Source organism: Fusarium flagelliforme, assembly GCF_020744385.1.
Source record: "Fusarium flagelliforme strain FIESC 12 MPI-CAGE-AA-0113 chromosome Unknown B0J16scaffold_2, whole genome shotgun sequence".
NCBI classification, from domain to species: Eukaryota; Fungi; Ascomycota; class Sordariomycetes; order Hypocreales; family Nectriaceae; genus Fusarium; species Fusarium flagelliforme.
In genome coordinates, this window is record NW_025763504.1 from 4,086,114 (window position 1) to 4,109,486 (window position 23,373).

General features: G+C 49.1%; 8 protein-coding genes across 8 annotated transcripts; 3 read left to right on the forward strand and 5 right to left on the reverse strand.

Moving 5' to 3' along the window:
* Nucleotides 1-586: 586 nt before the first annotated feature.
* B0J16DRAFT_334324 (WD40-repeat-containing domain protein) lies at nucleotides 587-2,504 on the reverse strand. The gene has a single exon (XM_046126945.1). It carries the CDS (start codon nucleotides 2,411-2,413, stop codon nucleotides 827-829), a length of 1,587 nt encoding a protein of 528 aa, XP_045986971.1. The 5' UTR covers nucleotides 2,414-2,504; the 3' UTR covers nucleotides 587-826.
* Nucleotides 2,505-3,117: 613 nt separating this feature from the next.
* Nucleotides 3,118-5,992, reverse strand: B0J16DRAFT_261885 (uncharacterized protein; the record flags this gene model as incomplete). Its single annotated transcript, XM_046123286.1, has 2 exons — nucleotides 3,118-5,704; nucleotides 5,763-5,992. 2 exons carry the CDS (start codon nucleotides 5,990-5,992, stop codon nucleotides 3,118-3,120), a joined length of 2,817 nt encoding a protein of 938 aa, XP_045986972.1.
* A 2,269-nt stretch (nucleotides 5,993-8,261) lies between these two features.
* B0J16DRAFT_70277 (GAF domain-like protein) lies at nucleotides 8,262-9,468 on the reverse strand. The gene is made up of 5 exons (XM_046134330.1): nucleotides 9,317-9,468; nucleotides 9,126-9,230; nucleotides 9,056-9,060; nucleotides 8,928-9,007; nucleotides 8,262-8,867 (listed from the first exon to the last, which is right to left on the reverse strand). The coding sequence occupies exons 1-5, from the start codon at nucleotides 9,317-9,319 to the stop codon at nucleotides 8,515-8,517; spliced, it is 546 nt and encodes a 181-aa protein (XP_045986973.1). The 5' UTR covers nucleotides 9,320-9,468; the 3' UTR covers nucleotides 8,262-8,514.
* An 865-nt stretch (nucleotides 9,469-10,333) lies between these two features.
* Nucleotides 10,334-11,883, forward strand: B0J16DRAFT_411702 (uncharacterized protein). Its single transcript, XM_046133259.1, has 2 exons — nucleotides 10,334-11,508; nucleotides 11,563-11,883. The coding sequence occupies exons 1-2, from the start codon at nucleotides 10,535-10,537 to the stop codon at nucleotides 11,615-11,617; spliced, it is 1,029 nt and encodes a 342-aa protein (XP_045986974.1). The 5' UTR covers nucleotides 10,334-10,534; the 3' UTR covers nucleotides 11,618-11,883.
* On the forward strand, nucleotides 11,873-12,928 carry B0J16DRAFT_411703 (SCP2 sterol-binding domain-containing protein). Its single transcript, XM_046133260.1, has 3 exons — nucleotides 11,873-12,259; nucleotides 12,331-12,531; nucleotides 12,603-12,928. Exons 1-3 carry the CDS (start codon nucleotides 12,244-12,246, stop codon nucleotides 12,764-12,766), a joined length of 381 nt encoding a protein of 126 aa, XP_045986975.1. The 5' UTR covers nucleotides 11,873-12,243; the 3' UTR covers nucleotides 12,767-12,928.
* Nucleotides 12,929-12,957: 29 nt separating this feature from the next.
* On the reverse strand, nucleotides 12,958-14,915 carry B0J16DRAFT_334333 (2-nitropropane dioxygenase). Its single transcript, XM_046126946.1, has 6 exons — nucleotides 14,379-14,915; nucleotides 13,782-14,318; nucleotides 13,701-13,729; nucleotides 13,561-13,646; nucleotides 13,332-13,511; nucleotides 12,958-13,281 (listed from the first exon to the last, which is right to left on the reverse strand). Exons 1-6 carry the CDS (start codon nucleotides 14,500-14,502, stop codon nucleotides 13,173-13,175), a joined length of 1,065 nt encoding a protein of 354 aa, XP_045986976.1. The 5' UTR covers nucleotides 14,503-14,915; the 3' UTR covers nucleotides 12,958-13,172.
* A 4,813-nt stretch (nucleotides 14,916-19,728) lies between these two features.
* On the forward strand, nucleotides 19,729-21,514 carry B0J16DRAFT_70350 (kinase-like domain-containing protein). The gene is made up of 3 exons (XM_046134332.1): nucleotides 19,729-20,047; nucleotides 20,114-20,183; nucleotides 20,239-21,514. Exons 1-3 carry the CDS (start codon nucleotides 19,919-19,921, stop codon nucleotides 21,399-21,401), a joined length of 1,362 nt encoding a protein of 453 aa, XP_045986977.1. The 5' UTR covers nucleotides 19,729-19,918; the 3' UTR covers nucleotides 21,402-21,514.
* A 687-nt stretch (nucleotides 21,515-22,201) lies between these two features.
* B0J16DRAFT_369228 (emp24/gp25L/p24 family/GOLD-domain-containing protein) lies at nucleotides 22,202-23,373 on the reverse strand. The gene is made up of 3 exons (XM_046130263.1): nucleotides 23,010-23,373; nucleotides 22,651-22,956; nucleotides 22,202-22,591 (listed from the first exon to the last, which is right to left on the reverse strand). Exons 1-3 carry the CDS (start codon nucleotides 23,211-23,213, stop codon nucleotides 22,442-22,444), a joined length of 660 nt encoding a protein of 219 aa, XP_045986978.1. The 5' UTR covers nucleotides 23,214-23,373; the 3' UTR covers nucleotides 22,202-22,441.

The window sequence follows — 23,373 nt, forward strand, 5'->3', positions numbered from 1 at the left end:
TGAATTGCGAACAACTCGCGGCCAGCGAAGTCCCCTACAATGTCCACTGTGAGTGGTCTCAGCTTTTGATACCATTCGTGAAGTTCCTTAGAACCCATGATAGAAAATGAATTCGCCTCAGTTGTTTTGAAAGAATAGTCTGAGATGCAGCAAGAAATCTTGATGAGTGGGAAATTCTGAGATCAGGCAGAGCTGAGAAGGAGAAAGGGGAGGAGTAAAGCTGCTTTTATTAAGGAAGGTGCATTTGCTTGCCAGTGTTTATCAGTGCTTGCCGGCTGCCACATCACTAAAGTGCCACAGGCAGCAACCCTTTCGCAAATCTGCATGCTACCCTGGTCATCAGGTAGGACGAGATGGCCGGCCACCTTGACGACAGAAAATACAAGTAAAGTGCCTGCTCAAAGCCGAGGCAAATAACAAACATGTCTTTCAAAGAAATCATGGGCACACTCACAGTCATGAGCTGTTGGACCCGATCTAGGATCATGGGTAGTTGAGAGTGATCATCTGGAAAGACATCTTTGCTGTCCACGGGTACTCACAGGCTCTGCATGGGGTTTTCAGCAACCACTGTGTAGAATAACCATATAAGAGACAGAGAATGTAAACAGGACGTCAAATAGCTAAGTAGGCAATCCACCACTATGGCAGCAGCACGGGTATCCGCCTCTGTCTTCCATCCCTCCGACTTTTAGGTGTGTACAAGCTTTATATAAAGTCCATGTTTCAATCAATACTCCCATTTTAGTCCACCTTAACGCCACGCGCAATGCAAATTGAGCTCAAGAACCTCGGGATATATAACCGCGTTTATCGTGCCAGTCTATTAGATGGTCCCAAGCATTATGCTCTCCAGCATACCCTCCATTTGACATGCGTTTTGGGCTCTCTCCGTCTCGGCCTTAACACGACGGTGTAGCCTCCTGAACCCATCATGCAATTCTCCTGAGCCGCTGACAAACTCCGAGTAGAGATCGAAAAGGTGAAGACCAACCTCGACACAGACGCTCAAGTAACGGGGGTCGCAGATATGGCGACAGACCCATCTCAGAATGGGCTGAACTGTATGCTCATCCCGGGACTCCAGAGCATCTCGAAGGGCGCTTCGGTGGCGGAGAGCCAGGAGAAGATTGAGAACGTTAAGTGGAGAATGGTCGGGACTTTGGTCGTCAAGGACCAGGTCTAGAGCACGCGCATAACGAGCATGTCGTAGATCGCTCTGCCAGGGGCGCTCCTTTTTCTTGGCCGTCCGAGGCTCGTTTGCGATAACAACGTCAGCCCCTTCACCAGCCATATCCAGGTTCTTAGCGGAAGTGACCCGACGCTTGCGCTTCTTTCGCTTCGCATCGTGGGCTTCTATTGTGCCAGATACAAGGGCGGCCATTTCCTTTTCGCGCTCGGCTTCTTTCTTCGCCTCAGTACCATTAAGGCGGGTTCGTACACTGAGAACACCAGACTGCATACCAACAGCCAGATGGCGGTCGCTTGCATCGGCATCGTCGCTAGAGGGGATGACCTTGACGGATAGAACAGGAGATTGGTACTTGGTGCTTGAGACGACATTCCATCCCGTCGTCTCAAAGACCTTAACGTGACCCTCGAGACCACCACTAACCAATCGTCGGCCATTGGATGCCAGGCTCAGAGATGTGACAGTCTTTTGGTGGTTGGTGATCATGTGTAAGGGGCGCGCAGCGACCAGGTCAAGAACGCTGATCGATTCACCGGCAGCGGCAAGGACGGTGGTTCCGGTTGGCATCGAGAGGACGTCCTCAATAGGCGCCGCATGCTTGAAAGTCATGACAGCGCTGTTGCTTCCTGTTCGTGGATCCCAAAGCTTGACGGTCGAATCGTAACTTCCAGAGACGACCATGTTGGACATTGTACCTGGCATAAAGTTGGCGCATCGAACATAATCGGAGTGGCCAACAAAGGTAGTAGTGGGATCATTGCTAGGGAGATCCCAAAGTCGCACGGTCTTGTCGTCACTTGTACTCAAAAGAGTAGTCAACTCAGTTGGCGAGAACTTGGTGGTCCATACAGGCTGCTTGTGGTGCGTCCATGTCTTGAGGATGGCTCTGGAGCTAACATCAAAGACCTGGATCTTTCCGGTATCGTCACCTGCCGTCAACACCCTTCCATCTCTTCTGATTTCACCACTGCGCGCAACATCTCCGAAGCGCGTGACTGTCTTGATAAGCTTGCGCGTTCGGTTCGAGAAGATCTGCACGCGTGTGCCTGTCGTAACTGCAAAAGAATCGTTGTTGGACGAGATGTGAACGACTGGAAAGTTCGTAGGCGACGGAATCAGGATCTGGTTCTTGAAGTTTTGCCAGTATCGCTGCTCTGCGGTATGGGGCGTAGGGCCAGAAGGCAGCTTAAGCTGTGGTAGGGGTCCCACCTGAGCTGCCATTGTGTCGTTTCGCGATGACGGACTGTTGTGATGGTGCTAGGAGTTGAGCTGTTGTCTGCGTCTGCTTGCTTCAAAGTCGCCGTGATTTTTTTTCTGCGATAAGGATAAGATATGAAATTTAGATGGCTGAGAAAATACAGTGGGGTGCGTACATATGCTAGCCAATTGAGGTTAGCGCATCTTCTGACTCAAATCTATAAAGCATCAAGTCGACAACACAACTATGAGTGATCTTGGGAATACATTCATGGGATAATAGCTTAAAAAATTGTGATCAGACCCAAGCCATTCATGTTCTAGCATCAATGTAAGTAAGTCTGCTTGATGATAGCTTAAATTCTTTCTCTTAGATCGTGACGGTACACAGCAGTTGCAACTTCTGTCGCACTGCCCAGAAGACTCTAGCGTTGTTGTTCATGTTGTTCATAATATCAATTGCATTTTCTAAAGCCAAGTTGGAGCAATGACGAGTGAAGTATGTTAAATACTACCACAGCTGGGTGTTTATGGTATATGCATATATATGGATATGAATCAAATTCTAATTTTGTCCGTCTCCACCAGCTGGACATCTAAAAGAGAACTCCAACGTTGCCTGCCTTAACTATCCTCCCATCTTGCTTAACTCAAACGCCAAAATCATTACTAGTGACTTATGATTATAATAGTGTACATCTCTTCTAGGTCTCGTTACTTCTGTTGAGCTAATAGCCTCCCCTTCTTCTGGACCTGCCTGTCCCAATATCAATACGCTGCATCTCTTGCATTAGTGCCAGTTCCTGGCCAGTGCCATTTGCACCGCTCATCACCGGCATAGGGATCTTGGCCGGAATTGGTGGGCCTCCGTAAACCCCACGATTCTCGTCTTCAAAATCCCATGTGCCCGCACGAGGCAATCCTCGAAGCGAAGCGTTGCCATATGGTGCCCTCTCCTGGTAATTGTCCTTAGAAATTGGAGCCAGTGGGCTTGAGGCTGCTGGAGAGTTGTCCGCCGATACTCGGTTGGTTCGCTTTTGGAGGCGAGTACGACCAGCTTGGGGAGGCGCACGAGACTCCTCACCGAAGGAATAAGACGTGTTCACGGCAGACATCGAATGACGTCCGCTACGTGGGGCTCGTCGGTTGCTGGGAGGCATTGGCTTGACCCCTGAAAGTTGAGGTCTTGAACGAGTTTCGGTGCCAGGCTCTGGCTTCTTCTTCTCTGGTTCAGGTGCCCATGTCTCCATCGGAAGATGGTCAGATGGGTCGATCTCGCGCCCGTCATATGTGATGATCTTCTTTGGCTCTTCGTCCATAAAGTCAGGTGAGGGGCTTGTTCCGTTTTTAGACGAAACAAGACTGGGGTTGAGGGCATCGTATGAATCAGGTCCAAATGGAATATCCGACTTCCTCCTTTGGTCTTCGATAGGAGGGGCGGGACTCACTGACTTGCGCTTGATTCTGTGATGAGGGTTCGGGCTAGTACGCGGGTCAGGAGAGACGCCGCGATGCCTTACGACTTGTTGTTCAGGTGGGTTGTAAGTAATAGCCCGTCGGTTATAAGGCTGAACCGCGTACGCATGCTCTGGTGGTGGCTGGCCGTACCCTTGATCAGGTGGTGGCTGATTGTATCCTTGGAAGGATTCGTTCCTAGGGCGTCCTCGAGTAGATGTAGGCATGCTGGACATGCTCTGCGAATGTTGTCTTCGGTCTTGCCGGCGATCTTCATAGATAAGGTTTGTCAATTCCTGAGATTGGTTTGCATCCAGTCCTGGTACAAGGGTCGCTGGTAAAGCTGGGGGCGCTTGGTTGTGTGGGGATTGCATGTGAGAGAGACTCATATCAGCCGGGTGGCCTGTATAATTGCCTTGACCATTGTGATGGTAATACGCGTTGTCTGTGGGACTTCTGGAATAGCTCCGACCATGAGACGGTGACAAGGCGACTTGCCAGTCCTCGGGATTTTTGTAGCCCCGAGGAGAATGTGATGGCGAGTAGTCTTCTCTGAATGGAGCTGGGGCAGGAGATCGCCGAAGAACCAGAGGCGCAGGGCTTGGGTTGTCATCAAAACAAAGTTCGTCAGAACGCTGGAACTGTGAGCCATTCTGTGGGTTGTTTTGTGCCGGTGCGCCAGACATTTCAGGCACATCCTCAACCGTGGGCTGCATAGATCGATAATGAGGATCATAACTCGCGTCGTATGAGCTGTGTCTCGGCATGCCATCATAAGCATTTGAGTTGGGAGAAGGGGCTTGATTAGTAGCGGGGGCTGAATCATAATTCCGGAAAGCCGGTCGACCTGGGTAGGGCACCATCGACTGTCTCTGGGCCTCATGTCTCAAAACATCATGTCTCATCTGCGGGAGCTTGTTTGGCGACGTCTCCATGCTTCTTCTCGGCACAAGCTCTTGACCAGAACTGTTACCTCTGCTACGGTGTGCAGGCGGAGGTGGGGGATGCTCATTCTCCACTGGTGAGTACTGTCTGGGGTCATCTAAAAGTGCTTGTGGTCGCTCATAAAAGTCTTGCTGAGGGGAGTAATGACCACGAGGGTCCATCTGTTCGTGTTGAGGGGCATATCTGGGGCTGTACTCGCGATCGTCGTATTGTCGAGGCTCATCATAAGCGATCATTGACCTTCGAGATGGGCGAGACGCGTCTCCGCGGGTCGGAGTTGTATATTCCTGGGGTACATGCCCATGTGGGGATGTAGAATATTGTTCCGTCTGACGGCGGGATGAGTGTGAAGGTGGCGTGTTGTACTCGACAACTTGCAAAGGAGACTGAGTTGGCACAAAGTTGCCTGAGTGTGAAATCTGTTTGGCATGTGCTCGTGGAGGTGTGCGATGATCAGGACCAGCAGGCGGTTCAGAAGGTGCCGGGGCTGGGGCCGCTGCTGGGACTGGCGCGGGAGCCGGTGCTATTGTCGGAGCTGAAGCTGGTGGTGACACAGCTGGAGCTTCGCCAGTGACAGGGTCCGATGGCAAAGGCCGTCTTTTTACGGGTGTTCTCTGCTTGACAGATCCCTGGTCTGGTTCAGCTGGAGCAATCTGCTTTGGCTTCGCTGCCGGCTTGTCGGGCTTTGGTCGAGTGTCGTAGAATGTGATTTCAACTCTGATTTCACCGGCGTATTTGCCTTTGCAGGTCAACGTTTGCCAAAAGTCGTTTTGTCCGCCACCAGGAACAATGATAGCTCGCAAGTCAATCCATGACTCTCCGATCAGGTCTGTTCGCTTATCGTCTGTAAAGATGGAGAGCTTGAGTTGGTAATAATCTGGGCAATCATGAACTGTAAATCGTAGCTCTTGATCCCTAATTTTTGAGTCAGTATGAATTGATCCTCGATAGAACTCGACATTTAGAATCTTACCATTTCGGTGTTTGCCCGCCACGGACATCAGTCGTTGTCTTCCTGGCTTCCTTTCCCAATCTGGCCGCACAGTAGGGATCTTGCTTTCCGATTGTCTTGCGGTTCGGCAGGTTTTTGGCTCGATCGACGATAGCGACCAGGGTTCCGATTTCTGGGCCGTCTACCGCAATATCGGCAAAGATGCCTGCAGTGTGCGCCGCACTCATGAGGTTCTTGACCTTGGCTGCCATTGCAGCTATGCGCACAAAGGCGGGAGTGGCAGTGGAGTGAAGAAGGTCGAATTGAATGAAGGGATCTCGATAATCAGCGCGGTGGGTTTGTTTACATAGACAGTGGTTGCTGTTGACTAGAAATAGCTCGGTTTTGGTAGTTCCAAAGTTGGACTGGTGTCAGGAACGATAAATTGACTAGCGCAGAAGCAAGACGACGCCTGAGAGAAAGAAGTCGAAGCCAGAGCAATGGAAATAGCCGAGTAGAGATAGACCAGAAAGCGAAGAGTTGACAAGGTAAAGTTTGAAACGAACCAGGTGGGCGTTGATTGACAGTACCGGACTAGGAGGAATTTGGGTATCAAGTGGAATTAAGCTTTGGTAGAGCCAGCGTTCCGGAGTGCTTGTGTTGAAGAACAGGAAATAACCGATCGAATTGGGGCGCGAAAGAGAAGAGAATATAGAGAGAGAGAACAGGCTGAGTGAGTTGGATAGAGCGATGACGGAATGACTGGCGCTGCTTGCAAAACCTAGGCGAAGCGAAGCGGATGTGATGGACAAGATAGTGATATAGAGCTGAGGAGCTATCGAGTTAGTAGACCAGCCGCGAAGGATAAACGCTTTGAAGATGTTGAATAAAAGAGGGTAGAGTTTCTCAGATGGAAGAGAGCATTCGTTCGCTCTCTGTTAGAAATGAAGACCATGGAGCAGGATATCGAAGCGTTGTATACGGCTGGCTTGCGTGTGGTTGGGGGCCGAAAGCGGTAATCGAGCGGGTCACAGTGGAACAGTAGCAGTGGAGCCTCTGACGGGAGGCTGGGCTTTGGGCTGGAAACAAGGAGGCTGGTGCACCTACTGCAGGGGCTGAAGCAGCCCCTAGAGCCGCCTATTCGTCAAAGAGTTCTGGGGGATTTACAGGGAATCTATACCCAGATTTAACAGGGGAGTTCTAAAGTTTGTGCGTCCAGGGGATTGGAACCTTGGCAGCATTGAATGGGCAGTTGAAAAGTCGCGTCACCAATGGACAGATTAGATTCCATCAATATGGACATGAAAACCAAGGCCTTGTTTCTTCCGACCTCCCGCTCTCATCCGAATCGAATCGAATCAGGGGACCATTTCAGGGACTGAGTCGTTAGGTAGGTTCAATGGAATCCACCTCAGCCTGGTCCGGCATTTCAGGGACGAAGACAGACCCATTCAATGGTTTCATCCGGATCATCGCTTTAATGCTGTGAGGCATGAGAAGGCGATTATTCCAGCTGAACAGGTACTAAGCTACCTACTGTATTGTATAAGCTATCCCACCAGTCAGGGCTCTTCTTTACCCGCACTGCCATACACCACACCATGTTCGGGAATAGAAGACATACAGTAGTTTCTGATGTACGCGCGTGTTTGGCGAAGTCATGTTCACAGCCACACAGATATTGCGTATATGTTTGAAAGCACCTCGGACTCGCTCGCTATTGCCAAGCTCCTGGCTGACGTTGACAGTTCCACTTGCCATTCATCATTCTCACACATTAACTCGAAATTCTGTATCCGTATTCTGTCTTGAATCGTATCAGCTCATTCATTCACAGTTCACGAGATCAGTTGTGGTCAGTGCTGTCCATACCATGTCCAAAGTCTCTTTACCGCCTTGGATGGCTGGAATTATATTCAAGTTGGGCTAATGGCGGGAAGCGGACAAACACCAGCTTTCAAGCCTAACTATGGGCATCTATTGATCGTGCACCCAGGCAGGGCCCATCTTGACTGTGGGACTCACTCCAACAAAGGTAAATCAAATCGCTGAGGCGCGCCACAAACCCAAAAGCAGAGCCAGGATAACGGGCCCTGGACGTTGAAAAGACCCCTGCTTTTGCATGTCACTTGTACTGTCGGTAGGTCTGTGAAATAAACGGCCCTGAACCTTTCCGAGTCTAATTGGGAGATGCCATGTCCTTTGGCAAGATCCCCGATTCCATGACCCACCGATTGGATCGTTCTCGCCAGAAACAACCTCACCAGAACATTCATCGTCATCATCATCGTGATACTGAATCCGGTTTGATGTCACAGTATCCAATGTTTTCGGCGGTTAAGGGCACTCGGTTGCCATGGGAGACGACAGAATTCTTAGTGTCAAGCCCCTCATTGTAGACTTTAGAGCATGAATTCTCGAGCTATTGACTACTCCTCTCGGCTTACGTTGAATCCATTACCCACCAGTTTCACAAGACGACATATGCTAGCAGGTGCGGGTTTCACCACCAAAAAGTCCGTTTCTGATATAAGTGGGTGGAGGTGAGGCGAGGGAGAGAATCCTGAGAACCAAAGTCAACAAGGGACGTGCGATATTGTTCGATGTCAACAAGATCCAATATTTTCCCACATCTCGAATGCATCGAGACCATGACGGCATAGTCATGATGGATGTCAACACAGACTGTTTAATTTCACATGCATTGAGAGAACATGCAAGAAAAGGTTTGCTCAAAGGAATGCCGGCGATCGTTGTTGGTCATATTGTGTCATTGCATATGTTTTGCAACTAGTTACCAATCACAACTCGTGGCGAGCAGAGCCGCAAGCTGCTCAAGATGCTTCTTGTCGACCTCATCAAAGCCATTGAGCTCAGCACAGTCGATGTCAATGATAGCCACTAGCTTCTTAGAACCGTCGTCCTGAGCAACGAGGATAGGCACAACGATCTCGCTCTTGCTGTCTCCATCACAAGCAATGTGTCCAGGGAATTCCTCCACATCTCGGACCAGCTGTGTCTCTTGGGTTGCGGCCGCTGTACCACAAACTCCCTTGCCGAACTTGATGGTCTGGCAAGCGACCTTACCCTGAAATGGGCCGAGGATGAGTTGGGAGTCTTTGGAGGACTTGTCGAGGACGTAAAATCCTGTAATTGAGGGCATGTCATTATTGGGTGCCATTAGAGCTCAGAAGGGTTATGACCTACCGGCCCAGTTGACGTCTTTGCTTGGTGAGTCCAAAGACTTGTATGCATGCCATAGCAAAGAGGCGGCGTTGGAAAGATTGCTACAGAATTGTCAGCCATATAAATGAAAGGAGCCCTGATTTACTCACCAAACCTATTAGTGGTAATGAGTTAGAAGGTGAGTCAAGCACATCCAATACTCAAGGCAATTTGACGAACCCAGTTGCGCTGGTCAGTAACTAGACCTTCGGCTTGCCAGAGGACTTGCTCGTAGGCATCGTCTTTGGTGACGCCCTCAGCAAAGTTTGACGCATCAGCATGAACCTGAAATGAGTCAAGTCAAGTCAGTCAGTTAAATCTTATAAATTTATGGATACAGCATGTGTATAACAGAAGCAAACTGGGCATACCATCTTGATTATATCGGTAGTCTATAAATCTTTCGGGGGATGACCAAAGTAGCAGTGACAAAATTAGCGATATGCTTTAATCTGTTCTAGAAGAAATTTCGAAGTCGGTAACAAGAAACCTGGTGGAGTTGACGGGACTTGATCGTCGGTATGAATTTGTTACTCCCCGCAAAAATGTGCGCCTGTTATGTCATTTTAGCGGCAGTGAGAACTTACAATGACTGGCTGTACAAAGAAACACAATACTTGACGATGTCTTGACTGCAGCCTCTTACGTACATGCCGATGTATTCCATAGGACTTTGTCTACATAGGTAGGTACTCATAGCTAGGTATCGTCTTCCTATTCTGTAAGTATTCCAACACGAGCTGCATATCAGCAATGGCCCACCCTAGGGTTTGATGTCGCAGATAACTGAGATGAGATCCATTGGAAAGACGATTGACGACCCCATAGTCTATCCGGAGAGTTGACCGCTACTGTAACTACCTAGGTAACTAACACGTAGATCTCGGCTGATGGACGTCTCCATTCAGAGCCTAACTCTCTGATGTTTGGAGGCTGGTCAAGAGCGAGGCTGTATTTGGCGATCCAATGGCAAGTGAAGAAGTTCCCGAGATACCTTAATGCAAGGCACTCGCCGATCTTTTCTTTCACCGTGAATTGACCCCCTGAAGCCATGCCTGACTTGTACCGGGGCCATGCTCGCCAAGTGCAGATACTCTGCATATGGTTTTGATAACCTTGTCATCCGCTCTTTTGCGGTCCTTGTTGATTTCGGTCTACTTAGGGTAGGTCAAACATACAGCAATGAGAGATATATCTTAAGTTAAATCATTAATATTGTGCTGTAGTAAAAAAAAAATGCTAATGTATCGATTTATGTGGTTATCTATCGCGGTATCAAGCTCTGGTATCGTGTAACACGTGTCTCGATAAAGGCACGCATAAGAAAAGTACAGTAATGAATATTCAGAGTTTTTATGGTAATAGCCATTTCTAGATTTGTGTCCAATAGCATATCATGGCTGGAAAAAATACATAGATAACTTGACGTTTTTGTGACGGTTCCTGAAGATCTGCGCCTTTCAGAATTCGCCGACGTCAACGAACAATCTGGCCAATGACGCATCACGTTTCTGGATTTTGAACTCTTGGCCTCCAAAATCCACCTCCAAAACTTACACATATCCTCTTCTATAGCTCACCTAATAGCCATGAGCTCTCGAATGCCATGGCGACTCTGCCAGAGTAGTCGACCTTTACGCCAATGGCCACTTGTTACAGTCAGTCCATTGCCACAGTCATCAATTGCGCTGCGGATAGCATCCCGTTCCATCCATAATGATGGTCCAAAGAACTTGAACCCGCTCATCAACCCTCCCGACGTCACGCGACCACCGCCGCTCACTCTTCCTCGACGCAGAGACTTTGACTCGGCACCCAAATATTATTTTGAGCTGGGAAAAGGATACCTCAAGTTCTACAAACAGGGTCTCAAGAATGTATGGACGAGCCGACGTCTCCTTCGCGAAAAGCTTCAGCGAACGCCCGCCGACGATCGACCATCGATTTTCCGACCTCATTATGTTCCCAAGACATTCTCCAGAGCGGACTGGGTCCTTCTCTGGCGAGTGCGACACGATATGATACGGCTGCCTCTGTTTGGACTAATGTTGATTGTCATTGGGGAATTCACGGTTCTGGTCGTTGCCTACGTTGACAGCGTCGTACCATACCCATGCAGAATACCTACCCAAATATTCTCAGCTCTGGAGAAGGGAGAGCAGCGTCGAAAGGCCTCCTTTGATGAGCTGGAAGCAAAGTACCCTCACGGCGTCCTTAGCCCACGTGTTACACAAGCCGTCGCCCGCGCGCATGTCCTCAAGAGTCTACACCTCAGTGGTACCATCTGGGATCGTCTAGGCTTTATGCCGCCTGGCATGTGGCGAGCCAAAGGACGGTATCGCATGGCTTATCTGGAGGGCGATGACAAGAACATTCTGGAGGATGGTGGACCTATGGGACTGCACTACGAAGAGCTACGGATTGCGTGCGCAGAACGAGGTATCGATACGCTTGGTAAGAGTGAGACGGAGTTGAGAGGATGGCTCGGTGACTGGCTACGCTTGACGGCCTCTGAGGATATCGATGAGAGGAGACGACGCATGGCCGTCTTGTTTCTAACCAGGTATGTGCTTCAAATATGTGCTTTGGTTGATAATGCTAACTCTAAGTGAACCAGACCAGAATACTGGCCTCAACATCGGGATTTCGCTGTGCCTGAATGGCAGTTGTAAGGTGTTCTGTACGGCGCATGAGAGGCCAGATACCCATGCAAAATAGAAAAGATAATGATCAGCAAGGTCGGCACTCTCACGTGTAAATCATGATCTACAAACCAAGGAATTGATGTGATGGAGATGAAACACTATTTGGTCGTGGAGAAATTAAGAGAACTGAATGAACTGTAAGCTGACCAGAACTTTGAAGCGATAAAGGGAATGAAAAGCCGGTTCTAGACTATATTCACCAAATAAGAGACAAAGAATAATATTGACTCTACCTTTATGGCTTGAAGATGGCAAAAAGCACGTGGCCACCATACCTACAATACTAACCGTGTCCGAGTCATGGCGTCTTTATAGAATCTTCCCCCGCGTGGTCTTGGTCTTTACCCGGTTGAGAGTGATAGTGATCATTTTGTGGGGGAGGAAACATGTGGATGATCTCATCCCCAGATCCGCCGAGGTTCGCATCACATGTAATCATTAAAAAAGACCCCCGGATTCTTTTGAAACTTCAACTCAACGACCTTCTGTCACATTTATAAACCTCGGCCGATCCCCCACGTTTTCTTCAACTTTTTCTGTAACTACATACATATCCTTCTCATTAATCTCACCTCCTATACCTCTTAGTAGCCATGTCTCTCAAGAACGGTACGTTGCTGATCCCATGATATACCGTCTCTGCCGCTCCAAGACCAATCTGAGACTGATTCTTTTAATAGAAAAGTTCCCTTCCTCGGCCGCCTTCGACGCCATCCAAGCAGCCATCAACGCAAGCGACGCCGATCGCAAGGACGCTATCAAGCAAGGTAACGGCATCTACGCCTTTACTCTCAAGAATGCGAGCGGCGATGAGGCCAGCTGGCATATCGACCTCAAGGAGTCTGGCAAGGTAGCAACCGGCACCGGTGAAAAGCCCGACGGTAAGTTGCGACCCCGACGCGCGCGCGTCTCTTTGCTTGGCGCAGTCCTCACTAACATCCACGTTTTATAGTCACACTAGTTCTTTCAGAAGAGAACTTTGGCAAGCTCGTCGCTGGCAAGGCTAATGCTCAGCGCCTTTTCATGGGCGGCAAACTCAAGATCAAGGGCAACGTTATGAAGGCGACCAAGCTTGACCCCGTGCTGAAGAAGGCCCAGACCAACTCCAAGCTGTAGATTAAGCGTGTCTTTTGTGCCTTTGGGTTAGCATTGTGCATTGTTATTTGTTTACATTTGTATGATATCAACTTGCTGTATGTCAATCGCTCCATACTACCTGGATGCGGATGTATATAGGAGTGCGAGTACACACGTCAATACCAATTTTGATACCTTTTCAAACGCAATAAATGAGAAAGAGCAAATGTGTCCATTGATCATGACAGGGTTTACTGTGTCTCGATCAAAGCCTGTCTCGAGCCTCTGCGTCCCTGTGTTGTGTAACTACAAGTGTACTGCTTGCGAACCTCCTGAATCCAGCGAACAATTCCGGGTATAGGACTGAAGCTTTCTCTTTGAAACAGGCTTCATGTTTATAGCATCCAACGTGACAGGCATTAATTTTCTTATTCTATTTCCTGTCTTAGACCCAGCTAGCTGCCCTTTGTAGCTCACGCTTCGCCTCTTCGCGAACCTCACGAACAATTTCCCCCGTCGGCTGCACCTTGTTGATAAGTCCAACACCAGTTCCACTATCCATATCGTTAGAGTTATAGACACGGGAAAGGATAAATGCACTTACGCCCAGGTATTAACAATATAGCGAGCATGTTCTTCGGGATAGTCTTCTTTCAAACTTCGCTGACACTCCTCCAGACTCGTTCCAGCCATAAACTTCTCATGGATAGGACCGACAATGGCACGTCCGTCGTAGAGAGGCCCCCATAGAGGGCTGTTTGTTATCCTGTCGTTAAAGGTAGATCTGTGTCGTGTGAGCATTGAGCGCTCAGGATGAAGGGTATATGACATACTTGAGCGTAGACACGCCGCCATCTACAGCCTCAAGAACTTTCTGCTTTCGGATATCCGGATATTTAGACTCGGGCGTGATAGTAAACTAGAATTCATATGTCAGTGAGTTTTCATAAATTTGATGCTGTAGATCACTTGCCTTTGTGCCCATTACGACTCCATCAGCGCCTATGCATTGTTAGCCTCCCATGTAACAACCACCTCTATTTTATATACTTACCTAGAGCCAAGGCCCCGGCGACGCCTCGTCCATCTGCAATTCCTCCTGCAGCCACGATACTTATACCTCTATCCGAAAACTCCCTATCAAGCATATCTCTCACTTCTGGGACCAAGCTTACGATACCCGAGCCTTGGCGAAACTGATGGCCGCCAGCGTCAACACCCTGTGTCACCAGCACATCTGCACCATCTTGCACTGCCTCTCGGGCTGCAGCCACATTTCCTACCTGTACAAATACAACAGGAGGGTGTTCCAAGCTCTTAAGGCTGGGGATGATCTTGCTGTGCGGCTTGAGATCACCGTCCGGGGCAAAGAGCCATATCGCTGCGGGGCGGTTCTTGGCAATAAGCGGCAGTGCCGTCTCTTGAAAGTAGCTCATGGAGCTGTGACTGGTGATGAAGCTTGCTCCAACTGGAAGTGTGCCATCAGATGTTTGATCAGCCCCAAGAAGTGACCGGACCTCATCAAAGTGAGCTGCAAGCCTGTTGACGTGCTCTGAGTCGGGTTCGATATAAGCCGAACAGGGGAGGAAACCTATTCTTGAATGTCAGATAACCCAGAAATGCCCTGCAACGGCTTTCAAGTAGGTCTTACCGAGACCGCCGGCCTTGGTGACTTCAGCAGTCATAAGAGGCGTAGCTATTCCGAGCATCGGTGCATTGCTAACGAGGGGGCTTGTCGCCCAAGGAAACCGACCGACCAACTTGGAGGGACTCATTATAGTAGAAAGATGCTCTTATGTCACAAAGAATGCTAAAGTATTAATGTCTCAAGGTTGCGTTTATTCGATATATAGTATTTACTGGACACGGTGAAAGTGGATATAAAGTGTAAGCTGACCTCGTCGAGATTTGTCATGTCCTCGGAATTGATGCAGTAGCGGGATATATATTGCACCGTGATCATGGACTCTCCTCCGTGCTTGTATCAGCAGTCCCACTCTCAAATTTATGGACAACTACTACTAGCAACCTTTGACATTGATGTGTTGGTAGCCACAGCATTGTCAGCTGGGTTTGAACGTCGAATATTGTGTTTTGTGACTTGACGTGCTTGTAACAAGACCTAAAGACTTATAAGAAGAGTACAGCGACTTGTGATAGAGTACACAAGACAAACAGAGAATCAAATAGTAGGTCTGTATTTTGAATGATATACTTTTCTAAACCTGTATCGGTTCTTGCTTGTTCCTGTGCGTAACTATTTGACAAGATCTAGGGCAGCACGTCCGAACTTTGAATGTGACTACCCTACATGCCCAGCAGTATGGTTGATACTTATTAACTTTAGCGATCCGATGAGTCTCTGATTCGTTTCTCGTCTAAACACGACAGGGAAAGTCCAAGTCGCTCATCAAATCTTATTGTCGAAGCGAAATACTTTATGTTAGTATTTCCATGGACTCTCGTTCGGATATCCGATATTCTAAATGTGATTTATTACTGAACCTGTGCGAAACCAGGGGATCTGCCATGCTAGTCGCCTGCAAGCCTCATGACATGAAACCCTGCTCATACACAACGACATAAGTGTTCGAGACCATAACCGTTGTATCCCCCGCGAATATCAAACAGCAGGAAACGGAAGACAGTTAGCATAGATTAGGAGTTTGCATCATATTTCACCCCGTGCCATAGGTTAAGCCGGCAAAGGTTTGTACCGAGTCTGACCCTGTCAGGATGCCATAGCAATGGTAAACAATCAACAGAGGGTCCAAGTTCAGATGAAAAAGCTTTGGATGACGAGGAAGCACGTAATTGTTTAGACGACCAATATATTAGATACTGGGCTGTATAATTTTCCAACGTCTCAACGTCGATTATAAGCGATCGATCGTAATTGCAATTGGTCGATCCCAAGTTGTAGTAACTTCCTAGACTAAAATGAGCTTTGACAAGTGAAATTTAATTGGCCTACGTATTACGATTTCATGCAATGACTGTCTGTTTGTCTGGCTGAGGACGAGGACGAGGACGAGCGAGCGCTAGATTAGATTAACTTAACTTAGCTTTTTCGGAAATTTCAACAGGGAAAAAGAAAGCCAAATCTCCGAAGGTGACGTGCAGCCAACAGCCTTCACTTCGTATGTAAATGGAAACAGGGAAATTGGAAAAATAAGGAATCGAACATGACGAGGTTTTTCAATTGAGTGCAATGAACAGGACTGGGATCTTGCTAGATGGCTGTGGGTACTTGGTGCAATGTAACCCTGGCAGGGCAACGGCTGAGGACTGGCATTCAATTTCGAGCAAGTAACACAATGTATGAGCCTGTTTATGCGAATGGAGAGCGTCGTCAATATGTCTGTGGGAATAGCAAAGTCAAGAGGCTTGGATGAATGAGATGTAGGATCCTACACGGTCATAGCATGGGAGTAAGATGAAACATGACGAAAAAGAGGCTCGGCGAGAGTGAGGCTCATCATGACAAGTTCTAAAAACAGTGAGTACAGTACTTTGCGTAAGCTTGAGCCGCAAAACCGCCGTTGATGAACAGGATTGACCGATGGATGTGGCGAGTATGTGCGTGTACAGTACAGAGGCTGTGTTGACAACTCAACTGTGGCGAGTGACTGACATGACAGAACAGACAAGAAAGCAATTGTTTGCTGGACGAGTGACCTGAACCTGCATTGGCTGCAGGGTCCAGGCATCTTATTATTAGGTACAGCACAGCACAGCACAGACTGGATCACTGGTAGGAAGGTTAATTAGGAGACACGCGATACAAAAAAAGGGAGGTGGAAGTCGATGTGATGAGTGAGAGTGAGAATCGACAAGAGCCAGCCGAGACTGAGAGCCGCCTCAGGCGGGGGACCCCTGGTCGAGATATCTCTTCTAGGCTTGTTGCTGTTGTTGAGACCGGGGTAGCTTCAGCAAAAAGGTCAGAGGCGCATTGTTCTGTGATGAACTATTGGATAATTTCACGATCAAGACCCTGTTCGATGGAGAGGAGAGACATGACAGATGATGAGAAGCGGAGACACGAATCGCAGTCATCGAGAAGAGTTTTTCCCCTTAAGCTGTTACATAGAGGAGATCGATTCCGTGATCTTGATCCTCATACGATGAACGAGGGAGAGTAGATACAGTAGGAATTTGAATCGGAGTAATGGGCAACGGAAAGGTTCCATGCCTATCGTGGATCAACTCCAACTCAATTCGACAGCGGATTGGACGTCTAAAGCCAAGACCCCCAAGTGTGATAGACGGGCGCTAGTAACGTCTTGACTCTTTTGGTGTGGTGCTGTACAGTTATTTTAGCTTTTGTGGTTGCATGCTTTTCATCAATATGCAAACTAAAGAGTCTGCTTTCGTAGAATAACCATTGACGTTCCAGGAAATGCTTGAATGAATCGCTAGACCCAACGGTAATAGTAGGAGAAAAGAACCTCGAAACAAACGTTCAAAATAGTGCCTGCTCATCCATTCGTTAATGCATGTTGCGGTCAAGACAGGATCACGACCAGAAGCGCGGCATTTTAGTGAAGCGAGGTAGATCGTCTGCTTCCCCATCTGTTCCAGTTCAGTTCAGGTCAGGTCAGGTCAGTCCGGTCTAGCCTAGGTACAAGTGAATGTTGTACAGTACGGAGTACATACACGAGAGATATGCACAAGCTCAAGCTCGGAGCTCCCCATGCACGCACAACACGAGACAACATGAGTAGATCCATTCTCCTCAGATCAACTCAACTCAATTCAATGGGATGGGATGGGGTCATTCTCGAAATTGCTCCATGAACGTTCTGACCGGCTGCAGGTCCAGGCAGGGTCCTTTTCTTCCGTGCAGAATGAGTGAACCAGAAGCAGATTCTCGCCGACAAGAACCTTGAATCTCAACCATTTGACCCATGTCGATAGCATCACAGACCAGATGATAGACGGTGAATGTTAAGGGACGGACGGGCCCAGTACCGGTACCTGACGAGAGGCTGGGAAATTGCGCGTTGGTCCAGGTAGAGTTTTGTACCCCGGCTCTGCCGTTGGGGTACGGTACGGTACGGATCCATCCAGAGATACCTCCATACCTGGATAGGACATGCATGTACCTACCTTAGGGCGCTCCACAGCTTTAGCGGACAGCGCCGAGTCAAGTCGTTCATTCAATTCATTGGGGAAATCCTGCGAGGGCACAGACGGAGTTTGTCGAATGTCTGCACTGCAGTATCCGTAGGATGGGCAGTCTAGAGGGGATAACATCGTCAAAGCGGATCAGTAAGCGACCACCAGACGAGAAGCAAAACACTGTCAAGACAAATACATATCTCTCATGCGAGTTTCTGTCAGAGAAGCCGCAAGACTTGGCTCACCGATAAATCTACGTCAATGGCTAGGTATGTGTCAAGTGTTGGCCGCATTGTGCAGGTGATAGCACCGAGGCGACAAGCTTTCTTATACAATCATGTCTTTTGACCTGCGACCCGAGGTAGGATTGTCGTTGCTTTTTCATAAAAAGAGAGAGAATGCATACATAGAATATCTGACACTCAAAGGGGCTCAAGGGGGGATTGACTCAAGGTAGGGGAGCTGGAGTAGGTTACGAGAAAGATTCATGGGATGAATGATACTCGTCGCTCAAGTAGACATGAACTACCTAAAGTCTAACTCGGCACAGTGTATCGAGAGACTTGGCATGTGTTGTCACTGTTGATAAATGACAGAACCTCCCATATCATACAGTATGTAGCTCGGAAAGTGGCTGCTCATGCTCTGAGAATCCTCAACTCTGAGCCTTGTAGACGAATACTCCTTTTCGAGGTACCCTGTTAGCCTCAAAATGCGTGTACCCAATCCAGGTCCGGCTGGTGCTGAGCTGGTCATCTCCTTAGGCGGCCTGGCCTGGACCCTCTGAAAGCCCATGTTGGACGTCGGTTGCTGGTTGGCGTACGGGCGCTGTTAGTGCTAGGCCCTGACCCCTTGAGCACCTAGGGTAGGCTCGCTTGTTCCATTCTGTAGCGCTCTTATCCATGTCCGCTCCCATTAGGTTGCCCGCCCTGTGGCCGGGGACCGGGGGTGTTCCCTAGCAGTCCCAGTGGAGTTGTACCGCTGATTTGATTTCTGAGGTGCCTGGCCTGGGCTTTTTTTTCCTGCTCCATGAGGTTGCTGTGCTGAGAACTGAGGTAAGACGCAGGCGCAGGTGCAGACCAGGCAGGTACCTAGCCTGGTAGCCCAGGCGGACAAGTAATAGTAAGGTGAGGTGGGCTCCTCTCCCGTGCCGGTTCGGGTCCAGTCTCGTCTGTCTCTTCCACTGCTTCTCTTTCCCCTTTCCCAAACTTGATCTCCCCATCAACGTTACCGACCATCCTCTTGCTCGCTCTCGCTCTCTCTTGGGGCGTTCCCCTTCGATCGACTCTCCCTCCGAATCGACTCGACTTTAATCGATAGCCTTATGAGCTGCCTTTTCTCTATTGTTTTTTGGCATCTCTTCTGTTAATTCTGGTGAGTTGATTTGACTTTTCTGCGTTTATACTGGGCCTGGCAGCCCGTCTCGTCTCGTCTCGTCTGCCTAGTCTAGATGGTGGTGGTCTGTTCAGCTGTGTTGTGGTTCGGTCGTCTCTCCCCGACAAAAGGGAGCTCCCGAGCCGTGGATATCCAACCGTCTTGCTCTTGTCTGCTTTGGATTACCGCACTCGATCATTCTCTTCAGGCCTCCCCAACCCGACGAATCCTACCGGCGAAAATACAGCATTTGGACCTTTACAAGACGCGTCAAAACGACCATTTCGGCTTCGCCATCAGGGGGCTTTCACATTGAAGCTGCGGCTGGCGGCTGCGTCCCCGGGCTAGAAGTGTCTTTTTTGCCGCGCCTCCAATCAACACCCCAGCACCTGGCAAAGCAACCCAACTTGGCCAATCTAACCGTCGCCTCATCTTCTTGAGTTGTCCAACCGCGACCAGCGCCACTACTTTTTGTTTCTCATCCGCTTGCTTTCCTGCGTTTGGTGCACACTGCACCCAGCATTTCATCAGATTTTGTCAATACTGACCATCATTTGTGCTTTTTGATTGCAGGCATCGATTTGCTGAGCCCGTTTCGATCCCAAGAACGATTTACGCCTCATCGCGACGACCGAATTTCCCGTATCTGTTCAAAAACAGCATAACGGTGGTCTCTAGACCGCCTCCGCCGCCGAAATGGCTTCGTCATCATCCAACGTCGTCGGTGTTCACTACCGAGTAGGCAAGAAGATCGGAGAGGGTTCTTTTGGTGTCATTTTCGAGGGTACCAACCTCCTAAACAACCAGCAAGTTGCTATCAAATTTGTAAGTCTCCGAATTGCCGAGTGCTTCCTTCTCGCTGTTGAGCTAGCAGTACTGACATGACCATAGGAACCTCGCAAGAGTGATGCCCCTCAGTTGCGCGACGAGTACCGAACGTACAAGATCCTTGTTGGCTGCCGTGAGGAAACCCAATTTAGATTGAATATGCCCTTGTGTGCTAACACGAAACTTAGCTGGTATTCCCAACGTTTACTATTTTGGCCAGGAAGGACTTCACAACATTCTGGTGATTGATCTGCTTGGCCCTTCGCTCGAGGATCTTTTCGATCACTGTGGCAGAAGGTTTTCTATCAAGACGGTCGTCATGGTCGCTAAGCAGATGCTCTCAAGGGTGCAGACTATCCACGAGAAGAATCTGATCTACCGCGATATCAAGCCCGATAACTTTTTGATTGGCCGTCCCGGCACCAAGGCGTCTAGTGTAATTCATGTTGTCGATTTCGGCATGGCCAAGCAATACCGTGACCCAAAGACGAAGCAACATATTCCTTACCGCGAGCGAAAATCTCTTTCTGGAACTGCCCGATACATGAGTATCAACACTCACCTGGGCCGCGAGCAGTCCCGCCGAGACGATCTTGAAGCTCTTGGTCACGTTTTCCTGTACTTCCTCCGCGGTGGCCTTCCCTGGCAAGGCCTGAAGGCTGCTACGAACAAGCAGAAGTACGAGAAGATTGGCGAGAAGAAGCAGACTACTGCGATTAAGGATCTTTGCGAGGGCTTTCCCGAGGAGTTCTCCAAATATTTGACTTACGTCCGCAACCTTGGATTCGAGGACACCCCCGACTACGACTACCTTCGCGAACTTTTCACACAGGCGCTCAAGAACACCGGCGAGGTTGAGGATGGCGAGTACGACTGGATGAAGATCTCTAAGGATTCGGGAAAGGGATGGGACTCCAAGAACCACAGCAATGCCTACCTCCACAACCCCAATGTTCGCCCTGGGCCTTCCCAGATGGAGCTGCACAGCGGCCATCGTCCCGGGAATACCACCTCTCACCAACAAGCACAAAACCTTACTGTCGGCCGTTTAAACGCCGCGCAACCCCCTCCTCCCTCTCCGATCAAGCAGATGGGCAAGCAGAGAGATCGGCCAAGCGCCCCCGGCGCATTATCAGCACAGAGGGGGAGCGGGGTTTCGGGTCTTCGGGACATGGCCACGCCCACTGGCTCGACTCAGGCCCAGTTCCAGAACAGTGCCCAGAACCTGCCCCAGCAGCCGAGGACCTCCCAGCAAGGCCCGGCGACCCAGCCCACCCAAGCTAGCGGTCAACAGGCTAACCCTCAGCCTAGTGGCTTCCAGAAGCTTATGAAGACCCTATGCTGTGGTTAATGCCTCTCGAATAATAGCTAAGACTTTTCTTTGTTTCTTCATTGCTGCGGCGTTGTGCTTCAGGATCTGTATACGACGACAGACCGAGTTTGAAGAGGATCGCCACTATTTGTTCCAACACGGGAGATGACCATTGACTGAAACACTCGGCAAAGCTTGAGCTACCTTGCAGATAAAGGTGTCTGTAGACGCTGGATGCAGTATCCTTGACGGGACTGGTTTGGGCATGTACCTCTTCCTGAGCCAATCGTTCAAGTGTTATTACTCGCCCAGAGAAGTCACCGTATTTGAACTCGATCCCTATCATCCCGGTACCTTAGAACCCTTCCGTCATCTGTTGGTTCCTACTATCAGTCAAAAATTCTCTTCAAATCGTCCTAGAGGGAAGCAGACGTGGCTAGGAATCGCGGCAAAGGGCTCTCCTTTCTCATGTCTGACAACCATTACGAAATTATACTAAAGCCTCGTTTAATCTTCAGCGCAGCGCAGCACGGCGCAGGGAGACGGTGTAGGGCAGCATTTTTGGGTCTGGTTGGGTGTTTCTCTTATTTCTTATGACGCTGTCCATAATATCTGTGTAATCACCGCGCGAGACGAGAGGGACCATGGGGTGGCCTGACGGTGCCCAGTCTTGCCTGGTGTAGATGGAGCGAGCAGTTAGCGTGGGGATGAAGTTTGCAAGTTTGGTGATTTGTTGTGAATGAAGATAGAGCACTATAGGGAGTTCTCGTTTTGGCAATTTTTAATGGGAAAAGAAAAAGGCGTCGCCATCTTTATCACGGTTCCCCTGTTCCAACTCTGCACGTATACGAGTAATCGATATGTAATAAACATCATCATGTATTTGTAACATTACACGGCTGTTAATCAACGGCAGAATAACTGCCAGTCGTAAATCTACTGCCTATCAAATCCCTTTTTACCCTTTTCTGACACGCAATCCCATCAACAACTCGGCTCAATGGACAACTTCATGGCTGTACTTGAATCGTCAAAGCTAAACATCCAATTCGCAAACAAACGATTTATTTGTGGACAATTTAGGTAAGCTTCTGCTTGATGAAGAAAGATCGGAGATGCGAGAGCTGCCAGGTGCAAGTAATGCCAAGGACAATAAGCTGAATAACAATCCATCGGATAACGCGAGCATTTGTAGACTCGGACTGGTCTCGGAACTCAGCCTCTCGCTCCTATATATCTGGTCAGTTCAAAATCACTATAGCAATGCCGAAAAGCAGATAACACTTACACGCTGGAAAACCTGTTCTCTTCGAATATCAGCAAGACGAGCGTTAAGGTCCTTAACACGCGATGTGATGTCCTGGATCTTGCCCTTGTCGCTGCTCTCAATCTGGTTGGTCTCGCCAATTACAAGGTCGAGGTTAAGCTTGATACCGCCGTTGGGGTTCTTGGCAGAGAGCCATGAGGTGCGGCCAGAGCTGGATGACGGGGTGAAGCAGATCTTGTGGTCGCCAGCATCGGCAGCAGAGAAGGTGAAGCGACCGGAAGACAGGCCACGTTGGGAGACAACACGGTGATCATTGTCGAAGATTTCCTGCTATTTGTTAGCGAAGGGTTTATATGAACAGCTGTTCAAGATGAACATACGTCGACATTGATGTAGATGCTGATTCCGTCATGCTTAACCCAGGCCGATACTCGCTCGTCCCATTCCTCGGCGGTGTAGTGTCCGACAACAAGTGTGTCCTTTGGAAGCTCCTCGTAGAAACACTTGGGGGTTGTGCCATCGATGAAGAAGTGTAGCGCATTGACAGCGGCGCTGAGCGACAGAACGGGAAGCAGGAACTTCATGATGGCGACTTTTGCACAAATGGATTCGGCGCAATCGAAAAGCTCGGTTTATATTCGGGGGCGAGACTTTTGTTGATGTGCAATAACGAAGTCGTATCGTTGAAGGTCAATGGTTGGAAAGTATTGTAGCTGTCCCCCTTTGGCTCTGGCTTTAGCACTG

Excerpts from the sequence above, each read along its gene's own strand:
- B0J16DRAFT_334324 (XM_046126945.1), bottom strand. The coding sequence starts at position 2,413 with ATGGCAGCTCAGGTGGGACCCCTACCACAGCTTAAGCTGCCTTCTGGC.
- B0J16DRAFT_70277 (XM_046134330.1), bottom strand. Across the intron at positions 8,868-8,927 it reads CAAAGACGTCAACTGGGCCG|GATTTTACGTCCTCGACAAG; the intron begins GTAGGTCATAAC and ends CCTCAATTACAG.
- B0J16DRAFT_411702 (XM_046133259.1), top strand. The coding sequence starts at position 10,535 with ATGAGCTCTCGAATGCCATGGCGACTCTGCCAGAGTAGTCGACCTTTA. Across the intron at positions 11,509-11,562 it reads GCCGTCTTGTTTCTAACCAG|ACCAGAATACTGGCCTCAAC; the intron begins GTATGTGCTTCA and ends TAAGTGAACCAG.
- B0J16DRAFT_411703 (XM_046133260.1), top strand. Across the intron at positions 12,532-12,602 it reads CACCGGTGAAAAGCCCGACG|TCACACTAGTTCTTTCAGAA; the intron begins GTAAGTTGCGAC and ends CACGTTTTATAG.
- B0J16DRAFT_334333 (XM_046126946.1), bottom strand. The coding sequence starts at position 14,502 with ATGAGTCCCTCCAAGTTGGTCGGTCGGTTTCCTTGGGCGACAAGCCCC. Across the intron at positions 13,730-13,781 it reads CGCCGGGGCCTTGGCTCTAG|GCGCTGATGGAGTCGTAATG; the intron begins GTAAGTATATAA and ends AACAATGCATAG. Across the intron at positions 13,512-13,560 it reads GGCGGCGTGTCTACGCTCAA|ATCTACCTTTAACGACAGGA; the intron begins GTATGTCATATA and ends CACACGACACAG.
- B0J16DRAFT_70350 (XM_046134332.1), top strand. The coding sequence starts at position 19,919 with ATGGCTTCGTCATCATCCAACGTCGTCGGTGTTCACTACCGAGTAGGC. Across the intron at positions 20,048-20,113 it reads AGCAAGTTGCTATCAAATTT|GAACCTCGCAAGAGTGATGC; the intron begins GTAAGTCTCCGA and ends ACATGACCATAG. Across the intron at positions 20,184-20,238 it reads CAAGATCCTTGTTGGCTGCC|CTGGTATTCCCAACGTTTAC; the intron begins GTGAGGAAACCC and ends CACGAAACTTAG.
- B0J16DRAFT_369228 (XM_046130263.1), bottom strand. The coding sequence starts at position 23,213 with ATGAAGTTCCTGCTTCCCGTTCTGTCGCTCAGCGCCGCTGTCAATGCG. Across the intron at positions 22,957-23,009 it reads GCATCTACATCAATGTCGAC|GAAATCTTCGACAATGATCA; the intron begins GTATGTTCATCT and ends AACAAATAGCAG. Across the intron at positions 22,592-22,650 it reads GAGAACAGGTTTTCCAGCGT|GAGCGAGAGGCTGAGTTCCG; the intron begins GTAAGTGTTATC and ends CCAGATATATAG.